The sequence below is a fragment of the Chionomys nivalis genome, chromosome 13 (genome assembly GCF_950005125.1).
Source record: "Chionomys nivalis chromosome 13, mChiNiv1.1, whole genome shotgun sequence".
NCBI lineage: Eukaryota > Metazoa > Chordata > Mammalia > Rodentia > Cricetidae > Chionomys > Chionomys nivalis.
The window spans coordinates 18,566,212-18,589,510 of record NC_080098.1 but is presented as its reverse complement, the minus strand read 5'-3'; the positions used below and the strand labels follow the sequence as shown (position 1 = coordinate 18,589,510).

Genomic DNA, 23,299 nt, shown 5'->3' with positions numbered 1-23,299 from the left:
TTCCCTTCCTGATAGCACCTGCAGACAGACTCTTAGTGGTTGGTGGCAGATGTGATGCTTCATCACGTGTCCAAGCCACTCCCAGATGTCGTCCTGACATCCACGTCTTCGGTATGCTTTGGGCAGCTGAGATCATGTTCTATGATCTCCACACTTCTAGATTCCATAATCCATGGAAGCTGCTCTCATTCTCAGGGTTTACACATCTCTCGGCTGCTATATTAATTTCTTCCCCAATCATAACAGGCAAAATGGACTCTATTTTCCTACCCATATCCAAACCCAACCCTAACTGCTGCACTAATGACAAAACAGAGCATTTAGGGCAGGTTTCATGCCCTTTGAAGCAGAAGAGAGCATTGTCTGCCCCACAAACCTGAAAAGACCACTCAGTCTTAGAAACTTCCTAACAGATTATAAATGGCAGGTGAAACAAAGTCCAAGACAGGAAACGTTAGCCAAGTAACTATGCACAATTTAAAGTTTTCTAAGTGAAGGGGAGTATTTACAAAGTTAATAAACAATGAAATTTTATATGCTTTTTTCCAAGAGAAGCAAAAATATAATTAATATATAAAGAAATTCCCAAGTCAATTCACAAAAGATAAAACGTCAATAGGAAAACCACTGTTGATGAGAATATTAACTAATTCAGTCACCATGGAAATCAGTATAGGGATTCCTCCAAAATCTGAGAATACCTCTATCATATAACCAAGTTTGTATTGCTCCTAGGTATTCACCCAAAGGACCACAGGCCAATGCATCACAAAGATACATACATATCCCTGGAGCATGGTTCACAGTAGTTATAGAACTAACCTAACTGTCCGTCAACTGAAGAATTTGGATAAAGAAATTTGGATATATACACAGGAGAGTTTTTCTGTCATAAAGAAGAACAGAGTTACGTAAATGCTGGCAGAACTGACAATATCCCAGATTTCTCACATTCATAAGCATTACAAGTCCTTCTCTGCCCATGCCAACTTCCTCCTCTAGCTGTGCCACCATCATGAGTTGTGTGCGTGTCTAACAAGAATACTGGAGTGAAGGAGACAGCTCAGGCAATAAAGTGCTGGATATGCAGGCAGAAAGAACTGGATCTAATCCTCCTCAGCCATGTGAAAGACATGTGATGTGGCATGCCACGTTATCCCAGCCCTGAGGAGGTGGGAACAAGAGAGTCCTTTGATTAGCTAGTCTAGCCAAATTGGCGAGCTTCAGGCTCAGTGAGAGATCCTGCCTCAAAAACTCAGATGAAGAACAAGTAAAGAGACAGCTGACCTCTACCTCTGGCTTCTGCATGCACTCAACACACATGCCCCAAAACAAACAATCTCATGAAAAATATATATCCAGGCTCTGCATCTGTCAAGGACCAGGCAATAAATGTTTTGGACACTGCAGCCTTCCGCAGTTCTTTATTACAACTGCCCAGTACTACGCTCGGAGTCAAATCAAACCACAGCCAGAACAGAGGAAAGTGAGCTTGGCATAATTGCAAGAAAATTTTAATGTGTGAGCACAGAAATTGAAAATCCATATTATTTTTATGTGCAATAAAATTCTCTTTAAAGTATTAGCTACTTAAAACTTTGATAGTACTCATAGTTTACAAACTGTGCGAAATAATAACAATAATAAAGAAAAGAAAAGATAGAGCAAAATCTAGTTATACTTTGTCAACATTTGATAGACTATTCTTTTAATTGAGAAATGGAATTCTGTGATCTCTAGGTAGGTGAGTGTGTTTGTGTTTTGTATTTACTAAGTCTGTGAGAGACAGCCACAGGTGGCTAGCTAGCTAGACAGATGTACATGTATATAGAAACATAGGTGCATGGGTGAACAGGTGGATGGACAGACATAAATCTAATTCATTCCTTTAAATTCTTATATAGTAACATATCCCACTAGATAACCACATATGTGTTAGGTATCTATTTCACCTGCATACACGTGGACTCTAAGCATCCTTGTAAAAATCTATTTCATCTGATAAAGTAACTGTAATTCCCAGGCCCACCAGCAGAGCAAGGGGGAGGGGAATCTGCTATTCAGGAAAGCTAAGATTTTTCTAGGGACCTGGACAGGAAAGGGCATCTTATTTATCTATTTATTTCATTTATGTTCCCACAATATAGTAACTTTGATCACCTTTATATGTTTGTGGACCATTCGTTCCTCCCTGTTAAGTCTGCTTAGTGGCTTTACTGATGGATAATAATCAATCATAAGTTTGGGATATGGATTCTTCCGTGTGTGTGTGTGTGTGTGTGTGTGTTGCATATGCCTTCTCTCATTTTTTTCTTTTTTCTTTTTTGCCTTTTAACTTTATGAGGCTTATGATTCATGTTGAATTTATTCCTATACTCTGTGCTTATTTCAGCATGACAAGCCGTAGATCCCCACACCACTGTATTAGTTACTTTTCTTCTCACTGTGGCAACAAAATAACTGACAGAAGCCACTGAAGGGAGAAAACATGGGTTTGGGTTCACTGTGTCAGGAGATTTCAGTTCATTTGGCAATGAAGCCATGTCAACGGGCCGGCTGGTCACATCCTATCAACCATGAAGCAGACAGAACTAGATTGAAACTAAGGCTGGGCTCTACTTTCAAAGGTTCCCCATCCTCCACGGAAACCCACCTCTGCCAACCATGTCCTATCCCCTGAAACTTCTACAACTTCCTATAACCACATTCTACTGGCCCCTAAGAGTCCATACACATGAGCCTGTAGGACACATTTCACATCCAAACCATCACACAAACCAGAACAACCATTTATTGAAAATTCAATTTTTTTTGTTTGTTTTGTTTGTTTGAGATAGGGTTTTTCTGTAGTGTTGGAACCTGTCCTGGAACTCACTCTGTAGACCAGACTGGCCTTGAACTCACAAAGACCCACCTGTCTCTGCCTCCCGAGTGCTGGGATTAAAGGTTTGTGCCACCGGCAGAAATTCAATCTTTTTGCTCAGTGGTGGTTCTTCTATCTCTGGGGCAGGGAGAAAGAAAGGGAAAAGAAAACACTCCTTATGTGGCCTAGGGAGCAACACAGATTCTATGCTGCCTCAAACTCCCTCAGTTATGATTTCTGCTGGTCTGGCCTGTAAATATACCCAGCCTTTAAGACTCTCCCATTGCCATTGCTCCTCCTGATGTCTGGAATGTTCTTTGTATTGTGCTTGCTCATGGCTGATTCCTCCTCATTGCTCAGGTAGAAGTTAAAACGGCCGCTTCCCCAAGACACACACCTCCTAAATCACCTGACTCTTGGCGACTCTCCTGTCCTTGGCAACAGCTTTTTCTCACAGCACTGACCACTGTCTGAGATGATGGTACCTTAGTCTGCACAGGTATTGATCCTCCCTTGACAACATGCATTAATTCCACGTGCAGAGACTATCCTGTCTCTCCTCTGTAGTTTCCACTTATATTCCAATAATTCATGGCACCCAGTAAACCATCCACAAGTGCTTACTGAATGAATGACCCAGTTCCCATGCATTCATTCAGAAGTTTTCCCAGGATAAATTATTCAGTACAATTTCACTTTTATTGAAAAAGTAAGTGTGCCTGAGTCGGGGTTGGGGAGATTGACATTTCCTGTTAATGTATTTCAGGAGATGAGGACAAACCTGAAGATACCCTGAAAAGACACATAGCCAAGCTGAGAAATACAGATGGGTGTCTGCAAACAGCAATTGCTCTGTTTTCTGGGCTGTAAATGAGCTCCCCTAAAATTTGATATCTGGGCAGTCTGGGTAAAGATCCCAGTGAGTGGCAAAGTCTACCAGCTCTAGGTCTTTTTATTTTGGAAAATATGTATTTCAGAGCAAGAGGGGGGTGCAAGGCTGCAGAACACAGTACACAAATGAGGAAAAGCAGATTTCTCCAGTGCGTTCAGTGGAATGAGAAAACCTGAAGCGAGGATAGATTACCAGGGGAAGGGGCGGGAAAGCTGAAGCTACACAGGTGTGACCAAACATTTCGCCAGATGAGACAATTTGGGGAAATTATAAAGCTCTCGATTTCAACTTGGAAAAACAATAAGTTTGGCTCTCGCCTTCACTCATCACTTCCAAGTCTGTCACCTCAGGGATTTTCTTCAAGCTGTTGCAGGAGCTGTCCAGACAGTTTTGATCAAGAAAGGGGAAAGAAATCTTTAAACATTTGAATTTTGATCATCATCAAATGTGTGCTGTAAAGGTTGCATTTGAGTTGGAGCTCTGCATGTGAGAATGAAGAATACTCAATGCAAAGTTCAAGATAAAATGATGGTGACAGATAACCCCTTGTCTAAAAGAAACAAGCTCAAGAAAAGAGCACGAGCCGGGTTTTATGTCACAGAAAAATCAAACTTCCAGATGAATTACTCTCAATCCCCGCCCCCAATAAAATGCTAAAGAGAGCTCTGGGGCTCCATTCTTGATTGTGGGGAGTTCTTAAGTGTTTAAATAAATTTTTGACTTTTTTCTGTCTCTGACGCTCAAGGGAGGTTTTCTTCTGATTGAATGATATGGTGTCAATCACTGGGATTGGTGATTTAACTCACATATGCATTCCCTATGTAAGTAGGTATATACATATTGTGCAAACACGCATGTGGTATGGATGAATGTCATACTTTTGCCTGCCAGATTGAATTTCCATGCCCTGCTCTCCACACCGGAGGACACAGACTTTATCTGATCTCCATGTCCGAGGCTTCTCTTACCTACCTTCTTGTAGCTCTCTCCTACTTCCCCTTTAGTTCCATCCTCCTTTCTCTCTCTCTCTCTCTCTCTCTCTCTCTCTCTCTCTCTCTCTCTCTCTCTCTCTCTCTCCCCCTCCCTCCCTCCTTCTCTCCCTCCCTCCCCCCCTCTCTCTCCCCCCCTCCCTCCCTCCTTCTCTCCCTCCCTCTCCCCCCCCCTCTGCAATTCTTTCTTATCTCCAACTTCTCTAAATCATTTCCTTAAATCCGTTTGTACATGGCAGCTTCAGCGGCACATCTTGCAGTCCCCTCACTTGGTTGGAAAAGGCAGGAATGTTATGATTTTGAGGCCAGCCTAGGCTAACTTAGTAAGATCTTATCCCAAAACAAAATAACAAAAAAAACAAATGAACAAACAAACAAGTGACAAAAGTTTTTCAGAGTGTCTGTTTACACTGTGTAAAGATGTGTCACTGTGGTTAGCTTAATACAGAACTGAATTTAATGAAGAGCTAGGCAGGACTTCTGGGGAGAGAGGAAAGAAGAAAGGTGGGGACAGCAGAGAGAAGAGGAACAAATCAGATGAACAGATGGGAGAAAGGTAAAAGCCTTGTGGTAGAAAGTACATTTATTTATTTTTTTTTTAAAAAAAAGATTAATTTAAGTTATAGGAGCTAGTTGTGAGCAAGCCTAAGCTAAAGGCCAAACTTTCACACTTACTAAAAAGTCTCTATGTTGTTATTTGTGAGCTGGTGGTCGAAAGAAAAATTTGGCTACACAAAAGGGCTGGTTACGTAGCTCATCCGTCCTCAGAATGTTTTTCTAGTTTGCACAAGATGGAGTTCTATGCCAATGCCAACACCAAATAAATAAAGAAGGCTGTAAATTCTTTTTTTCAAGTTGAAAAAATATTTGGTTATTTTAAATGTTTCAAGCAGTAATGTGTTTTGCATGAGGCATGGGTTTTAGTGGTGGGCACCAAGCAGTGTTGCTAGCAGTGGTCCAAAGCATTTTCTCTGTTATTTACCAATAGGAATATTTCACATTCTGGGGGACACGGAAGACCTCAGAAAATGATTGTACCTGGTTGAAAGACAGTTTGTCATCTTGGAGTTGTATCAGTGATGAAAGGCTCTTTCTTGGGTTTTTCTGTGACAAGACTAGGCCACAGAAGTTCCTTTTCTTGCCTGCCTTCTTTCTTTCCTTTCTGGCTAAGGTAACTGAATATAGCGCTCTATAAGAGGGCAACCAAAAGGACATGAGGCTTCAACTTCCTGGATACACTTTCTGCTCATGCTAAACTCATCCAGCCGTTCACAATTTAAGAACAGAAAAATAAATTATTCTGTTCTGAAAATTGTGAAACTTTTAAATTCATTTATCAAAACCACAATTTCAATGTTTTCCCCATATGTATTCAAATATTAAGATGCTTAAATAAAAATAAATTTGTGCCTTTAGAGCTTAAATAATAATGTTCATATGTATGGGTTTGGGATGGCAATAGTAATGATTATATTACAGTATCCCTATTTTATATTTTCCTTCTCTGAATGAGAACCTAATTTTTCTATAATTATTTCCATATCTAAATCATCTTCCATAGAACAGAGAACCATTCCAAGCTTCTTGTTTTGAATAACTATAGTAGCTAGCCAGTGCTATTTAGAGTTTTGTTTAGCAATAAAAATGAATGAGTTCTACATCATATAATGTTATTTGAAATGTTTTTCATATGTTACTTGACTAAAGTTTTATGTAAAGTTTGTTCTGAAATTACATATGGACTTTTGTTGGGACAATGTAAGCAATTTTAGAGGGCGGGAATTCTGCTGATTTATATGGTGCAGCGAGAAGAGCAAGAAATTAGAAATAAAGAAAAAAACCAAAAAGCTCCCCAAGAGAAATCATAATCCATATGTAAGACTAGCTTAGGAACCAAGGCAGGAACAACTCCCAAGTGTGACAGAGAGGCTGCAGGGCAAAGTTGACTGTGGTTGGACTGTCGTGATGGAGCCATCAACTTAAACCTCAATTTCTGCAACTCAGTTCGCTATGTCCGCATTGGCTGAGATGGCTTTCTCTCTTACCTAACAACCCCAGCTATAGACATGCACACATGCGCATGCCTGCACACATGCACACACATGCACATACACGCACACACACATGGATGCACACACACGCACACACATGCACACACACGCACATGCACACACACGCACATACGTGCACACACTCACCACTCTTCAACTCTGTCTCTATATCATTTCCTCCAATTTAAGCTTTCCTTGCCCTACAAAATGCACACATTTCGGTCAAACATGGAATCTTTCTGCACCCCTAAATTCTTTTTTTTATTTTCTGCTACTAGCACACATCTACTTGGAATAAAATTTCATGCACTGGTTTCCCATAGGACTTAAATATTTTATGGAAAGACTGTCATGTCTGTCTTGTCCATTAGTTTTGTGTGATTTAAAGCAATCCCACTAAGCAAGTCAGGAGTCTGCCGGATTACATCCTCGACACTCATCAACCCTGTGGTCCACAGTTCCATCCCATCATCACTTTCTGCTGATTGCTTTTCTCAATCTCTCTCAAATCAGAAGTCGCTGCATTTCTTTCTGTCTCCATTGCCTCATCCCTCGTGGCAGCCACCGTGCTCTTCAGCTGCAGTTGCTGACGTGGCTTGCTGGGGGGCTGTTTTGGCTTAAGGGTACCATCTTCAACTCCACTCTCAACCCAGTGGCAGAGGATTTTCTCACTGAAAAATCAGCCATATAGAACCTTCATCTTACCGGGGTGATTCCTGTCACTTCCAACTAAAGAGACTTTAATTTGGCTCCTTGAATTTTTCATGCTTATTCTCCCTCAAATCCCTCTTCTAGATTTTTCTCTTTCTCTTAGAATTCTCTTTCTCTCACGGAATCACCTGGGATCACATGCCTTGACTGTGGGTTCAGCTCTAAAACCAAGTGCTTCTAATATGGACTATGTGTTACATTTATTTGTCAAAGGTACAGCATGCTTCTATTTAATGTCCCATCATTCATTTGCATTGAGTAATGAAAATGTCTCAGTATGGTAGTCCCAGGAAGGTCACTGGCTAATGAAAATGTCAATATGACCTCAGGGGAATGCTTTTAAATATAGTATCCGATTGGGTTTCAGAATAAGGGTTATGTTAACTGTCTTCTCTTGGTAGCATTTGGGAATGTACACAAACTAACTCCTGTTGCTTGGTTGAACATTCCTTAGAATTCCATCTCCTTTGTAAGAAGATGATGCAGTAAAAATGACCCCAGCCATTCATCTAATGAAACAGTTCATGCAATTTAAATTTTGGAAATAGATTTGTTTGTGTGTGCCTGTACACTTGGGTGTATATGTGCTACAATGCATGTGGAGATCAGAGGACAGTCTTGTGGAGCTGATTCTCTCCTTCCAGCCTTTTGTAGGCCCCAGGGATCCTCCTGAGATTGCCAGGCTTGTACAAAAGGCATCTTAGCTGCTAAGCCATCCCATCCATAGCATAGTATGATTTAAAAAAAAAAAAAAGAAGAACCATTCCTAATGTTGTTAAAATAGGCACTACAGAATTCCAGACTTCTATGTCTGAAGTTTATACTTTGGAAGATCAGTGTCCAAGATGGACTTGTCCTCTGGGAGATTTTTTTAAATTCTACCCCACCCAGGTACACCCATGCTATGGGGTGAGTAGACACAGAAGTATATTCATTTAGCAAGTGCATGCAGGAACACTGGTCAGTCTAATGTCTAGCTGTTCTGCCGCTTCAATATCCCATGTGTTCTGACTGTTCATAGCGTCCACACTCCCCCTCCTTCCAGCTTTCTGGGTCTTCTCATTCTCAGCCGACTACTTTGCTTTTTATTGCATTGATAAAAATCTGAAGACAAAGTGAAGTAAAAGGTCATTTTTTTCCTGCAGCCCATAATGTATCAGCCACTTGCCGCTGTTTTTTTGTTTTGTTTTGTTTTTTAAGTCCTCCTTTCCAGCTAGGACTGAGAATGAGCAGTTTTCCTTCATGATCCTCCATGGTTAGACTTTCTGTTTATTTTAGAACCCCACCTATTCCTATCTACGTGTATCACCCTCTCTTTCAGTCAGTATTGTTCTGGTACATTCCCTCTGGTAATTTTCCATCATATTGCAACCATGCTATGGTAATCATGTTTGATTATTATATTTCCCTGGCCCCACTCCGAACTTCTCATGCTTGCTCTATTCTGTTATCTTCTCCCAATCATTTCTTGACATATTCCCTTGAAACTACTTTTTTAAAACAAATACATAACTTTCAGTTAGCAAAGCCAATCTTTTCATTCCACATCACATTTGTTGTTGACATCTCGACTTTCACCTAACAGGACACTCAATACCTTATGCACTCCCCTTTATGCCTGTCTTAGTTAGGGTTTTTATTGCTGTGAAGAGACACCATGACCACAGCAACTCAGAAAAATATTTCACTGGAGTGGCTCACTTACAGCTCAGAGGTTCAGTCTATTATCATCATGATGGGACAGGGCAGCATGCACGCACTTGGTACTGGAGATAAAGCTGAGAGTCCTACATCTTACAGGCAGCAGGAAGTGGTCTGTCTCACTGGGCATGACTTGAGCATTTATGAGACCTGCCTCCACAGTGCAGCAAAACACTTCCTCCAATAAGACCACACCTACTCCAACAATGCCACATCTCCTAATAGTGTCACCTCCTTTGGGGGTCATTTTCTCTCAAACCACCAAAAACACTCAATACCTTTTTAGAGGTTGGGGTGTTATGGGACTCAGTTTCAATCTATATATCATTTCTTTTCTGCTCTCTCTCTCTCTCTCTCTCTCTCTCTCTCTCTCTCTCTCTCTCTCTCTCTCCTTTTGGTCCACACTTGCCCCAAAAGTAAGTTATTGTCTTAAAGCTCATCTACAAGCAATTTCCACACTTAATCCCAGGCATCTTGCACAAGAACTGAGTCTGTCCAACAGCCTATTAAACATTCATTTGGAGGTCAAATAAGCTTCCCAAATTTCTCATAACTGGATTCAACCCTTGATAGTCCCACCAAGGCATGCTCCTTCTCCACTGTTCCCAGCTTCTGTCCAGTTGCCCTGGGAGCTAGGGTCAAACTTTTGTTTCTCTTTCACACTGCTCATCTGATCCAGAATGAGATCCTGCTAACTGAAATGTAAAATCCAGCTCTGCCCATCTCTCACTCTTCACTGCTCCTATTCATGTCAAGCTGTTTTTCTTTCTTTGGACAGTAGTAAGAGGTCCCTGCCTTATCCCCTTAGCTTCTGTTCTGGCTTGGTGATAGTCCATTCTTTATCCAAAAGCTCAATGTATCCTTTAAAAACACCATAATTCAAATAATCCTGCTTCCTACCCAAAACTTCCCATATTTTTTTTTTAGTATAAAACCCAAATCTCAACCCTGACTATTAAAGTATCATATAATTTAATGCTGGTCAGCACACTGAAAGAAACAATACCATGTCATAATAGTAAATGTTTACATTCTGAAAGATCAAAATCCATAAGGTTTGCAGTGCCAAAAATCTAAGATCTCTGAAATCACAATCCTGAAAGATTACAGTGCCAAATGTTAAAACCCCCAAACTCTCCAAACCACAATTCCCTCTGAAGGGGAAAAGCAGGAAGGAAAGTCAAGTTCTAGGAAAAGATTTGCATGGTTTGGCTGTACACAGAATAGCTGCATCATGTCAGGCAGAACAAATGCATGGAAGCCTGCTAAGGCATTATTTTGAGTGTGTTTCCAGAGAAGAGTACTGTATCCAAATGGCCTGAGGCTTTTAGAAAGACTTTAGAAGGTTCTGGTTCACTTTATGTATTTTTGCTCTTTTGACTCCATGAAATTGCATTAGCACAATGTTGACTTAGTTTTTATGCATTGTGAATGTACTTAAAAACATCCCTGTTTCCTTAGCAGATAAAGAGATGTCCTTTGTACATTTGCATTTGGGAAACATAAAATGTCTACAAATCTCAACTCTTTTGGTAACTGTGCGTTCAGTGGTGACCCATTGAGGGGCTATTTTTAACTTTGAGAATTTAAGCTTGGACATGTATACAATGTATTTTGTTTAAATGCACTCCCCTGTACCTCCTCCCAGATCTACTGCCCACCAAAACTTCCTTCCAACTCCAGGTACTGTTTGTTTGTTTGTTTGCTTGCTTGTTTGTTTGAGCCAATGAGTTCAGTTGGCTCAGGAATCAACTGTGAATAGGGAATAGGAAGACTGTAGGATCCCAAGGTGATGGAGAACTACTGGGAAACCATGATTTCCATGAAGTCTTTGATAGTTCTTATGAAACACTTTGCTTTAGAACGTCCATCACAGTATCTCAGATGACCGCAGTTAAAAGGCTGGCTACACACAATACCAAACTTTGTAAGATACATTTATACTTTTCCTTTTTAAATCTATATCTTTTTAAAATGTGTGTGTGTGTTGTGTTCTGTGCTGTGTATATGTGAATAAATACACACAGAGGCCATGGGCCTTCAGAATCATGTGGCTTAGGGATCATGACCCAATCTTACCCCCAGTGTCTCTCTGATCTAATTTTCTCCTCTTTCTCTGCACTCTCTTCTCTCCAAGTGCAAGCCTTTCTCTATTGGCCACGTACATTCCCCTCCAGATTTTACCCTGGACAACACTCTAAAACACCTCTCTCTCACAGGCTTCACTTAGCTGAGGCCTATTCTGGAGTATCATCCCCTCAATGAAGGCTTGTTGACCACTTGGTTTAAGCAAATTAATAGCTTCCATGTGTCTACAAACCTACAGATAAATTATGAATAAACAACAATAAAGGAGAGATGCAGCGTCTGGAACACAGTTGAGATGGGAGTCACCTGACCTGAAGACAGGCGGGGGCTCCTGCTTATTAATGTGCCCAGATGTAATAACAGGAGTTCTGCAAAGCAGAAAAGGAAACCCAGAAGAGAGCCATGGAGAAACATGTGGTCAACACTGTGAGCTTTAAAAATGGAAAGGGCCACCAGCCAGAGCATGGGGCAGTCTGCAGCCTGGGAAAGTCAAGGAAGCAGCATTTCCCAAGAGCTTCCAGAAGACCAGGGCTGTGCCAAGATCTTGATTTTAGCTCAGGGAGACCAATTTTAGACTTGGACTTTGAGAGCAGCACAACAATCAATGTGTGTTGTTTAAAACCCCTCAGGTGTGTGCTAATTTTCCGTAACACTAAGGGAAAGCTGATGATCCACCCTGTCTGAAATAAATGCTCGTGCACATATACACAGACGCTCCTCTCTCAGCTGAAATGGAACCACAATCTGGCCATTTTCCCTTACTAGACCTGGTGGATGGGGGATATAGCATGGGTTATATACGGTTCTGGAGTCAACATGTTACTGCGGTAATGCTGTGTGTCCTTTTCTCTGGTCTCCATGTGTCCAGATTGTAGACCGATAAAGAAGCTTTGGCAGTATCATATAAGAGTCTGTGCCCATATATCAAATACCAGAGATAAAGAAAAATCAGCCTGAAATTGCAGGTAAATGCTAAACAGTGCAATTGCACTCATTTGATATAAAGTATTATGGGTGAAGTGAGAACTCGGCTTGGTGACTCTTGATGGAGGGTCCCGCACTGAAATTTGACAAGCTGGGGAACTGCAGGTTAGGACATCTCAGTGAATAGACACAGTCTTACTTAACATGTTTTCATTCACAGCTCTCGTAACTAGTACATTCCTCATAGTAACCTGTATTTAAAGAATGATGAAGGTGGTCCCCCGTGCTGATGTGGTTGTTCACTCTCACTCAGGGGAAATGGCTCACACTCATCATTCAAAAGATCTGTCCTTACACTTTCCTGCTTCATTAGCTCGGAAGTCGCCATAGCTTAAAGATCTTAAGCTTTGTGCTAGTAGCAATGGCTACAAAACTGGTCATATTAAATATATAATTTTCTTGTTATATGTTCTCCAAACAGGCTTTTTTGTCTCCATTTTTAAGTTTTGTTTGTTGTTTGTTTGTTATAGTAAAATTCACTCATATATATCTCTATGGGTTTCAGCAGTTACATTTCACAAATATTCCCAACAATCAGGAAGCTAGAAGTTCCACCAAGCTGCCCCAGCTCCCTCCTGATGCCCCTCCCAAGTCGGTTCCTCCCCTTTGGAATGTTCAGCAAGCATTTCAAGAGAGACCCAGTTTTGTGATGGACACCTCATCTTTACAAAAATAATCCGAAGGGCAAAGGATCGATTTCGGCGGTGTCGACAGACCTTTGCGGTGCTACACTTCGCATCAGAGATCCCAGTTCTGGCCTTTCTGCATGGCTGAGATTGAAGTGCACTCCCCCCAGACTGTCTGGTGACATTCATCTGCGATCTTCCCATCTGCATTTCATAACAGGGCAGGACTGCTGTGAGAGGCAGAGTGTTTTGAGTATAAACCACCTATCAGCGAATCGGCTTGCTTGCCTATCTCAGATCTTACAACATGGCCTACGACTGACATCACTTCTAATCTATTTTAGAATTCATTATACAGATACACCTCATGTGCAGATACACATGTTTTTGGTAAGCATGCACTTAAATTGCATTTTGAAAAATGAGACATTTTCATTAAATGTACTAAACATGTTTCTTGCCTTAAAGATGAATGGATGCTTCTGATGAAATCGTCACTAGCTTTCTATATATCTTCCACAAAGATCTGCATGTGTAGCCAGACAGCACCAGGTGAGCGCACCTCCGCAGACACCTCCACAGTGTTCGCCATGACCCTCATCCCCATCATGGATGCAAGAATCCGCACAGGGCTCCAAGTGCATGTCTCGGCCAATCAGCTTGAATGTCAAAGCGCCGTTTTCTTCTTTCAGAATAATTTCAAGACGATTTTCAACATTTCTCTTAGAATGCTGCATCTGTTGCCTGGAGTATTCTTGCCAAGATCCTGGAAGCCTGTCCCCTCGCACAGACTTCCAGCTTCTTGAAAGAATTTTGCAGATTAAGCAACAGGCGCCTAGTGTTCATACTCCCCAACTGGCCGCGCAGCAGATCTGTTTTCCATTTCTAGTTGGAGTTTCAAGGGCTTCCTCTTTCTAATTACTTCCTCCTTCTCCCTTGGTTGCTAAGCACTGTGGGGGCTGCCGCCTCCTCCCTTCTCCTGTCAGGACTCAGTTGTGTTTGTTGTGGGGAAGTCTAAGCCAATGGAGATTCCTTTAGGACTGGGTGGTAGGTGTCTTTATGAGGCCAGCATATTTGGACATGGTAGCCTCAGGGATTGTTCACAGGAAAAGTAGAGGGTCAGCTGAATAAGTCTTGGTCAGTCAAGATGAGCATATGGCTAGTAATATTTCTGCATATGCATTCATATACCTCTTACCTTCCATATGTCAACATATATTTCTGCATATATAAATTCATCTATGTATATTTGTGACTAGTACAACCTCTCTTATTTATTTATTTATTTATTTAGTGATGGAACTCAAACTCAAGGCCTCATCCATATCAAGAAATCACTCTGCCAATCAGATTCAGCCCTCATCCCGTTATTGTTCCTTATCTGCAACAGTTTTCTGTGCTGGGGACTGACCCTGACTTCCCACGTACTAGGCAAGCACTCTACCATTAAGTGATAGCTCCACTTAAAGATGAGTCTCAGTTGTCCAAACTGGAATTGGACTCACTCATTAGCCTACACAGGCCTTGAACTGTCAACATTCTGACCGCGGCTTCCACGTAGCTGAGATCACAGGTCTGTATGGGCACTGCTAGTTCCCTTGTGGATGTTCAAAGGCAAAGGTTATCACTAAGTCCCCTCCCCCATCCTTTCAACTGAGCTCCCTGGAGTGCGGCTTTCGGCTCTTCCCGAATCCAGTCACATCCATGTTCTTCCTTCTGTCATTAGCTTGGGTAGCTCTGACCTATATTTTCCTTTTCCTTTGTTGCTGAAGAAAACATGATCTTCCCCCGCCCCGGGGATGGGCGCCAGCAGCAGGAGAGGCTGGAAAAGCAAGGCTCCTGTCACCCACATGTTCCCACCTCACACATGAGGAAAGCGGCAGCGCAGCCCACACTATCACAAAACAAGCCAGCCCCAGCGCCACAGCCAGATGCTGAGAGCGGCCCGTGTTCTGGGCCCAGGCAACACGAATGAAAACAGATCCCACAAAACAAGGAATTTCATGTTCCAAGCCCAACCCTGGCAAAAAAAACAAAAACAAAACAAAACAAAACAAAAAACCCTCACAGTTCTGAAACTTTGAAACGCCCTAATTGAATTACCTAATATTTTGGTTTTTTATTATTTTCCTCTCTTTTCCACAAAGACACTACATTGAGGCAAATTCTGGAAGTCTTTCTCAGTTGGCTTAAATCAGTGGCACCTCCTACCTCTTCCTGTTCTTTCTCTCACGTGGGTCTCCAACTCTGCGTGGATCCCAGCTGTCTAACTCTGCACTCACTACTGCTGTAACCATTGTGGCCATAAATTCACACATGCCATTAGCTTTCTCTTCCAAATCTGTCACTCGAGAATCACATATTTTTGGGCTGGTGCTTGGTTACAGTGGTCAACCATTTACTCTTTCGTGATCCATGGCTGAAAATGCCTAGTTCATTCATCCCATCCTTTACCAGAAGGATTGTATGCTACTGATTTTTATGTCATCCACACATTGCTGTGGAAAGTGGAGGGGAAAGAAGAAATGAGCCTTGGAGCATCACAGGCATGTGGCACATGTGAGGTTTTAAGCTTTGTATGACAGGGGCACAATTCAGAGGCAAAAGTGAAAGAAATTGATTCGGCAGCTAGGAGGAATTCCACCACACTGAAGTGTGAGGGTAAGAAGAGAGAAGTGCATCTTGGGAACTACTTGATTTTGTACAGAGCAGGAAAATTATCTGCTCTCTGCACCTCCCCCATCACCATATGCTGCCTTTAAAATCCCTCCTTCTTGACTTGAAAGGATCAGAATTTGATGGTATTCATGCGTTTGAAGTCCTGGGCTATCGGAAACTTCCTCTTGTTTTGTATTTATCACTTGATGTAGCATAGCAAAAAATGAAATCCAAGACGATTGATAAGGAAAAAATAAATGAAAAGCACTAAGCTAACAGGTAACTTTTGAAAGGAGGCAGTTAGTTCATCTTAAAATTAAGAAATTAAGGTAAGTTCTAAGACTAGATGACATGGCTAGCTACTTCAGTGTCTAACCTGAGAACACTTGGTTACAGAAGCAAAACAGGAAATGGTGAACATCCCAAGGCTAGGACAAGTTGTAACAACTTCGTTGAATAAGCAGATTTTCTTGGGTATTCTTGGCATACAATGAGGAAACAGGCAGAGTGAAAGACATGAATAGTGGGTAGCGCCACAGAGGAACACTGACAACATAGTGCACACATATGCCTGACATTTTCTACACTGTTCCATGGATGCCACCTTGCTCGTGTCTCTAAGTCACAGCCCCCATTTTCTCAAGAAAAGGCATTGTCTTCCTTTTCCCAGGAAAACTCTGGAGGTAACTCATTAAGGACTCTGAGCAAAGATTCTGTGGGAACTTAAATAAACCAGGGACATTAAAACTCATCATTTCCACCAAGAACATGCCTACTTCTAAGCCTTTGGTTTCTCCAAAACTCTGGCCAAAATTGCCACTTTGTTTAGCCTCTTGGAGGAAGAAGACATTTCCATTGGCATTTGCAGATCCACCTGTGTTGGGCAGGTGAGAATTGGGCAAGAGTAAAAGGAGGGAAGGTGCGTAGTGCTTCTGGGGCTCAACAGACCCAGTCATGACCCTGTACTTGCACTCCAAAAAAACCAGCTTTCTCCCATTTCTGGAACGAGTTCAGGAAAAAGCCTACAGCTGCTACTGTATCATCATATGGTCTCAGCCATAGTTTCGTGGTTGGTTTCTTGATTCACAAAATGAGTTTTACATAGTTGTTTTGTGTGAGAGATTAGGAGCAATGAAGAGGAGCACAAAGGGGCCACTATGTAGAGTTCATGCATCTACAATGTTGACCATGAGACCAGAGTTGGTGATACCTGTTGCCATCTTCATCAAGTTCATGCATCTACAATACTGACTGTGAGACCCAGATTGAAGCCTGTGGCCACCTTTCATCCGGATTCTAATATCCCCGTCTGCTCACAAAGTCCATGCTCAGGTAGAAAGCAACTTTGAGGGTTTCTGCTGTCCCTTCTTTGCTTTCACATCTTTGCACCAACTTACAGCTACTGTCAATTCCACTCTCCTGGGCCATCTGAATAGAATAACTGGACAGATTGGGTATGAAGAAACAGCACCCACTCAGGAATATACATCCCATCTCTGGGCTTCTGGCTCCCCTCCCAGATCTCCTCCTTTCTAAAAGAGCAATGACAAAAAATAAAACAAAACAAACATGCAAACAAACAAAAACCTGTTTCTGGACTCACAGTACCCCCTCTTGGCTGACACGGGGATTTTTTTTTCTTTGCCAGAGATTTCTACCTTATCTTTCAGTGAAACTTCTCTCTCTCTCTCTCTCTCTCTCTCTCTCTCTCTCTCTCTCTCTCTCTCTCTCTTCTCTCTCACATAGGTCATTGAAGCATTAATTCCAGTCTGATCTTTTCATTTCTCTCAAAGTCTATGCAGCCTTTTTTACTCCACTGCTTTTGAAAAAATAATCTTCTCAGAGCTGAGGAGATAACTTGGTCAATAGAGAGCTTGCCACATAACTATGAAGATTGACTAGGTCATCAGGCACAGGAGAGCACTCCCAGTGCTGAGGAGGTAGAAACAGGGGGATCCCTGGTGCTCCCAGGGAGAAGAACCAACACACACGCGAGTGCGCACGCGCGCACACACACACACACACACACACAATCTTGTGTAGTTATTTGAGGAATAGCCATTTCTTTTCCCTTCCATTCTTCCCCTTTGTTCCATTTATGAGTTCTCAAATTACTGTGACTGTGGCTGAGAAGTGTAATAGATGCTGCTCTCTATCCATCTAGAGGCGGAGGGTGTAGCTCAGTAGCACACAGTATGTGCATTGTATGGGGTTTGATTACTTAACCTCCACATAAACACAAAACAGAAATCCTGTATACATTTTCAAAACATAATCCCAATGCCTGAGTGCTGAGACACCCTGCTTTGTCTTCAGAACCATTCAAAGAAGCTACGGACCACTTCAACATTCTTTGAGTAACAAAGGTCTTTTCCTATGTGTGTAATTGCCAAAATTCTCCTCACTTCTCCCCTTCTGTTCTGCTGCAATATAAATCGAGCTACACTATGGGCTAAGTGCATTCCTGTGGGCCATTCTGGAAACCCAAACACAAGCTTTCTGCACGAGGCTGCTAACGAAAAGTGAACTCAAAGCCCCAAACAATTGCTTTAGAGTGAATGTTGGAAAATATTAACTACTGCAACTTAACATGGAAAGTTTTGGCTGGAGAGGTCAATTTAAAAGTCAGTTTGATGCCTGGATTCTATGTCTTTTATCTATAAAATTATGACATTAGCTGAGATTAGCACTTACAAAGATACTCAGGTATAGCTTATCTGGGCAGACATCAATTTTTCTTCTAGAAAATTAAAAGAAAACACTAACTACATCCTGATTTCATACATTATGGAATGTCCTAGAAAGTTATTAAATTCAGTTGTATGACTAGACATTACTACTTGGAAAAAAAACCCAACCATTTCAAAATTGAAATGCTTCTTTTCTTGAATGCAAATTCAAATAGCACAATGATATGTATCTTTATGTGTCAAGATTTGGATTTAAATTTCCTTTTAAAAATATAGATTAGTGGCTGAATGGTTGGCTGCTTGCTATCCTTCCAGAGGACCTGAGTGAAATTCTCAGCACCCGCATCATTTGCCTCACAACACCCATGAATCCAGACACCATCTTCTGGCCTGTATGGGCACCCATACACATGCAGCATACACAAGAAGATGCACACAGAGATAAGTAAAAATAAATCTTTAAAAATATAATTATTTTGTGGGGGGAGGGAAATGGGAGGCTGGGAGGAGGCAGAAATTTTTTTCAAAAAAAATATATAATTATTTTTAATATAATCATATAATTAAAATGGCATTGATTTCATGCTCATATGATCAAGTCTTAGATGAACTCTTTGTGTATTCATGTGTGTATGGTATATGCCTGTGTGCATACGTGTATGCTGATGTGTTTACCCAGGTTCCACATGTGGAAGCCGAAGTTTGAGGTTCTATCCTCCCCAGCCCCTCTTTGCCTTATTGCTTGAGGCACGGACTCTCACGGAAGCTGGAACTCACAGTTTTAGCTAAGGATAGCTCATCAGGAAACACCTGACATCTTCCTGCCTGCCACCCACCCAAGCACTGAGGTCCCAGGCTCACCCTAGGTGTTCAGCTTTGACATGGTGCTGTGGATTGTAACTTGGGTCCTCGTCCGTGTGCAGCAACCGCCCTACCCACCGAGCCATCTCCCCAGTCCCAGAAGTTTGGTCTTAAACTAAAGATCAGGAAGGAACTCAAACTTTATTGCTTTATTTACAAGAGGTTTCAATTTTCCAGCTGCTAAACTTAAGAGTAAAAAATAAAAGCTTATAAACCTGGCATCAAACTGCTGAATTATTTAATAGAATAACAAACAAGATATTGTGACCCTAGATGGGCATGGGAATACCATTTCAAAAATGCTTTTATAAAACATTTTCCTAATTGGGTCATAATTCAAGGTAAGGTTTGTATAATTTTTTCTTTAAAATTGTTCCCATGGTCATAGCCCTGGAACTCCTTCCCTATCAACCTAAATGATACAAATTAAAGTCACAAGTACATAGCACAAAATCAACTTCATCAAAATTTTGTAAAAATGAACATTCTATATAAATTCTAGATGCACGACATCTAAATAGCCCCCCCCCAAAGAAACCCAAGGAAAGCAAGAATGATGTCATAAAATAGCTGTGCTATGTACAAGGTATGTTAAACAACTGCCCATCAAACCTTGTCAAACCCTGTCATTTGATCTGACATATTTGCATTTTTGAAAAGAGATATTTGTTCTCTGATAATACATATCATTTGAATGCTAACGTTTGGGCGGTACAAGCTAAAACACTGATGATAATGCTTTCAAAACATTACTTTTAAATTATTTTCTTAGGACCCAAAGAGAAAACAGCAGACGAAACACAACCAGACTGAATTGTTTAAAATGTATTTTCCTTTTAATTAAATAAGAAACATCTGTCTAGGGATTTTGGAAATGAATGTAATCCATCCACACTCTGCCTGTAGTATTTTGCATTTAGTGACCAATATTTCGAAAGAAAATTCTCTCTGTAAAGAATTAGAATGGCAACCACCCCAGGTTGCAGTCTGGATCTACTGCAGGGGAAGTCTTGCCTCTGGACTCGGTTACTAGAGAACTACAAATGCTCCGAAGCCAGCCTTTTTCCAAGTCTGTATTTGAGGAACACCCCGATTCTCTCTACAGTCAGGGTGAGGTGGTAATTCTGGCCGTCCTTGAACTCACAGAGACCCACTTGCCTCTGCCAACTAAGTGCTAGGATTAAAGGCGTGCGCCACCACCGCCCACAAGGTCATGCATCTTCCTATTCCTTGCAAACATCCACTCCCCGTTAATGCTCAGCTCTGAACAGTAGGGAAACAGAAGTTACCAGATTCTCCCAAACACTTGGATTTACGTTAGTAGGGCAAAGAGAATGCAAAGTTGCCACGGGAATGGCTCAGGTTCTCTTTTAACCAAGGGTCACAGTGCGGAATACCATCACTTACTGGTGGTGTCAAACGGTATCTGCTTGCATTGTGCAGATCCCTCTGCGGGCCAGGGGCAGTAGTAGACAGCTCCCCCTTCCACGATATCCGGCTGGCTAGTGTTGGCTTTGGGCGCCCCCACCAAGACGCTGGCTCTACAAAAGGGTTTGAGAAAGTCACTTCTCAGGGACCTGTGCGCACAAAATTCAGTCCAAAACAGCATACTCACTGGACTGCCGTAGGGGTTGGGAGCACAACCAGATTTACGATGGAAAGACTGTCAAACTTGATTTTCTTTTGGGAAGACTATGAACATCAAAAACCTGGTTTGGGGAGAGGCTGCCAATGTTTCTGAATATCTAGGTGGAGGTAGGTGGAGATTGGTGGGGGAAACCAGAGGATAGATCCCAACTGCCTGCAACCTAAGGCACTGGCATCCTGACCTTAGCTGATACGAGGTCGGTAAAAACAGACTGTATTGTGGTCTTTATTTTTAAAATTAGTCTGTCCGTTCCCATTCTCTCCTTTGTATGATGCTCCTGTCTTTGAATCCGGACTTATATACAAGTGGAGTGTCTTCAAGGTTCACAGGGCTCATCTATCTAGCATGAGCCATGAAAGAAAAAATTGGTAGGAAATCCGACCCCGAGTAGGCAGAATCTCAGACTTTCTTTCCTCTACGCTGCGGGGACAGACAAGGAGGAATTGGTACAGGACCCGGGAGCAAGCGCGCCACTAACCCAACCCAGAAACTTACGTGCGCACATCAGGTATGTAGAAGTCCAGTGAATAGCCGAAGTAGCTGCCCTCGGGGCCAGTGTACACCGTGAGCTTGTCCACATCCAAGTTGAACGCCAGCGTCGTGGGGGACCACAGCATCCCCAGCGCGGCCGAGACGCAACAGAGACACGCGAACGGAGGCGCCCGGTTCCCCCGGGGACCGCAGTGGGTTCCCGCAGACATCGCCCTCCGCCCCGAACGCTGTTCACCCGGGATCGGGAGCCGTGGAGTCCGAAGGCAAAGGCCTGATGCTCCCCAGAGGCCGGTGTCCCCGGTTGGTGAGCTCGGCGCGTCCACAGTGACAGTCCGCGTCCTGTGCGGCCGGCGATCCCGTGGCTCTGGGCTTACAGCGTCGGATTCCGCGCTCGACCTTCTCCAGTCTAGGGCCGGCGCGCTCTCGGCGCCCTCCAGTGGCTGGTTCCCAAGCTGCGGGCCGGAGCCTGCGCTCCAGGACCAAGGCAATGGCCAGATGGCTTGGTGGAGACTGCAGAGTTTCTACAATAGTTGCGATTTTAAAGGCCATCTAAATTTCAAGCCATTATTTTGGAGAAGCAGTGTTCTAAAAGGGACGAAAATATACTATTTTCCCACAGTTGCGCGGCTCCAACGCAAAAGTGTATCCCACCTCCAGAAAACAGTGATTATCTGGGCATCACCTCTACCCCTGAGGGATTTTTAGGGACAGTGACTTTTTTCCTCTGTGAATGGAAGTTGAAATTTCAATGTAACAGCCCTCTTCCTCTCCTACTCTGATGACATAGTAATAAAGAAATCTTGTAGGTTTTCTCCAATCTTTCTTAAAGACATCTCGGGTACATTGTACCCGTGAGGTTGTGATGAAGAACAGCAAGGTCAGACATGCCGCGGTTCATGGTTTACGAAAGCAGGGTTTGAGGGGCGGGGAGTTGGAATCAACAGGAACTCTACCCCACAAGTATTAATTGTTGATCTTTTGCAGAACCTGAAGGTGGAGGGAGGAGAAGAGAAATGTGATATCAACGACTTTGAGGACATAGGTGGGCGATAAAACAGCCTGTCGCTGAGGTAACAGAATTTCAGCGTAGGAAAAGAAGTGTAGAATGTGACCCAAACCTGGAACTCCAACATTGGGATCTGGAGGCAGCTGCCGTGTGGGGATATAAAGTTTGAGGACAGCCTGGACTAATCTAACAAGCTCAAGGCCTGCCTGAGGCATTGTTAAAACAAACAGAAATCAAGCATATGTAGGCCGAAGAAGCGAGCAGTTTCTGGTTGTTTTCGGGAGATCTGGAAACAAATGTAAAATAGGCAGGAAATTGAATAGGGGACTTAGGTTTGGACCTCACCTCATGGGACAGGAAGATGAGGAAAACTTTGAAGACACTAATCACCTAATATAAGATTATCATGTACACGTTTGAAGTGAGAAGGAGTAGCTAGTGGGTGATCTGAAAGAGAAATGAATCCTGAGACCAGGGATCCAGGCAAAAAGGGAGCCAGAGCAAAAACAAGACAGGCAATGGAGATTCAAATGTTTAGGGGCTAAGTTATTGAACCACAGAGAATGCAGAGATGCACCAGGAAGTTCCAACCAGGCTAACAGAGCTGCAGGGAAGGGCCAAAGGCCAAAGTTTGGGTGAGGATGAAAGACAAGATAAGGGTTCAAGTCGAGTCTAAAGGGACCTACGTAGAAGGAAAGGATGCAGAGAGTGGATGAATAAGATGCCAATTTGTGCCTGACCACTCAGGAGGCAGAGGCAGGTGGGTCTCTATGAGTTTGAGGCCAGTCTGTTCTATAGAGTGAATTCCAGGACAGCCAGAGCTATTATACAGAGAAACCCTGCCTTGAAAAACAAAACAAAAGATGACAACTTGTGCAGAATTAGTACCACTTCCCCAGTGGGCGTGGTCATCAGTAGGTTGATACAATTTGGGGAGACTAGACAAAAATCTCAGCCTACTGAAAGAAGTAGGCTTTTTCATCCCTTTTCCATCACAGCCTGCTCAGTAGGATGATTTAAAGTTGGTGTTTCTTCTGTT

At 42.5% G+C, this 23,299-nt stretch overlaps 1 protein-coding gene across 4 annotated transcripts in view; it reads right to left on the bottom strand.

The window, feature by feature from the left end:
- Positions 1–21,610, bottom strand: part of Itga8 (integrin subunit alpha 8) — a 179,736-nt gene extending 158,126 nt beyond the window's left edge. For all 4 annotated transcript variants that reach the window (XR_009058197.1, XM_057787446.1, XM_057787447.1 and 1 more), the window contains exons 1-2: positions 21,258–21,610; positions 20,522–20,655 (exon numbers count right to left, since the gene is read on the bottom strand). Coding sequence is in view for 3 of the 4 variants with exons in the window: in XM_057787446.1 (XP_057643429.1) it covers positions 20,522–20,655; positions 21,258–21,463 (340 nt within the window). In the remaining variant the exon portion in view is untranslated. The remainder of the gene's footprint in view (positions 1–20,521; positions 20,656–21,257) is intronic.
- Positions 21,611–23,299: the final 1,689 nt, after the last annotated feature.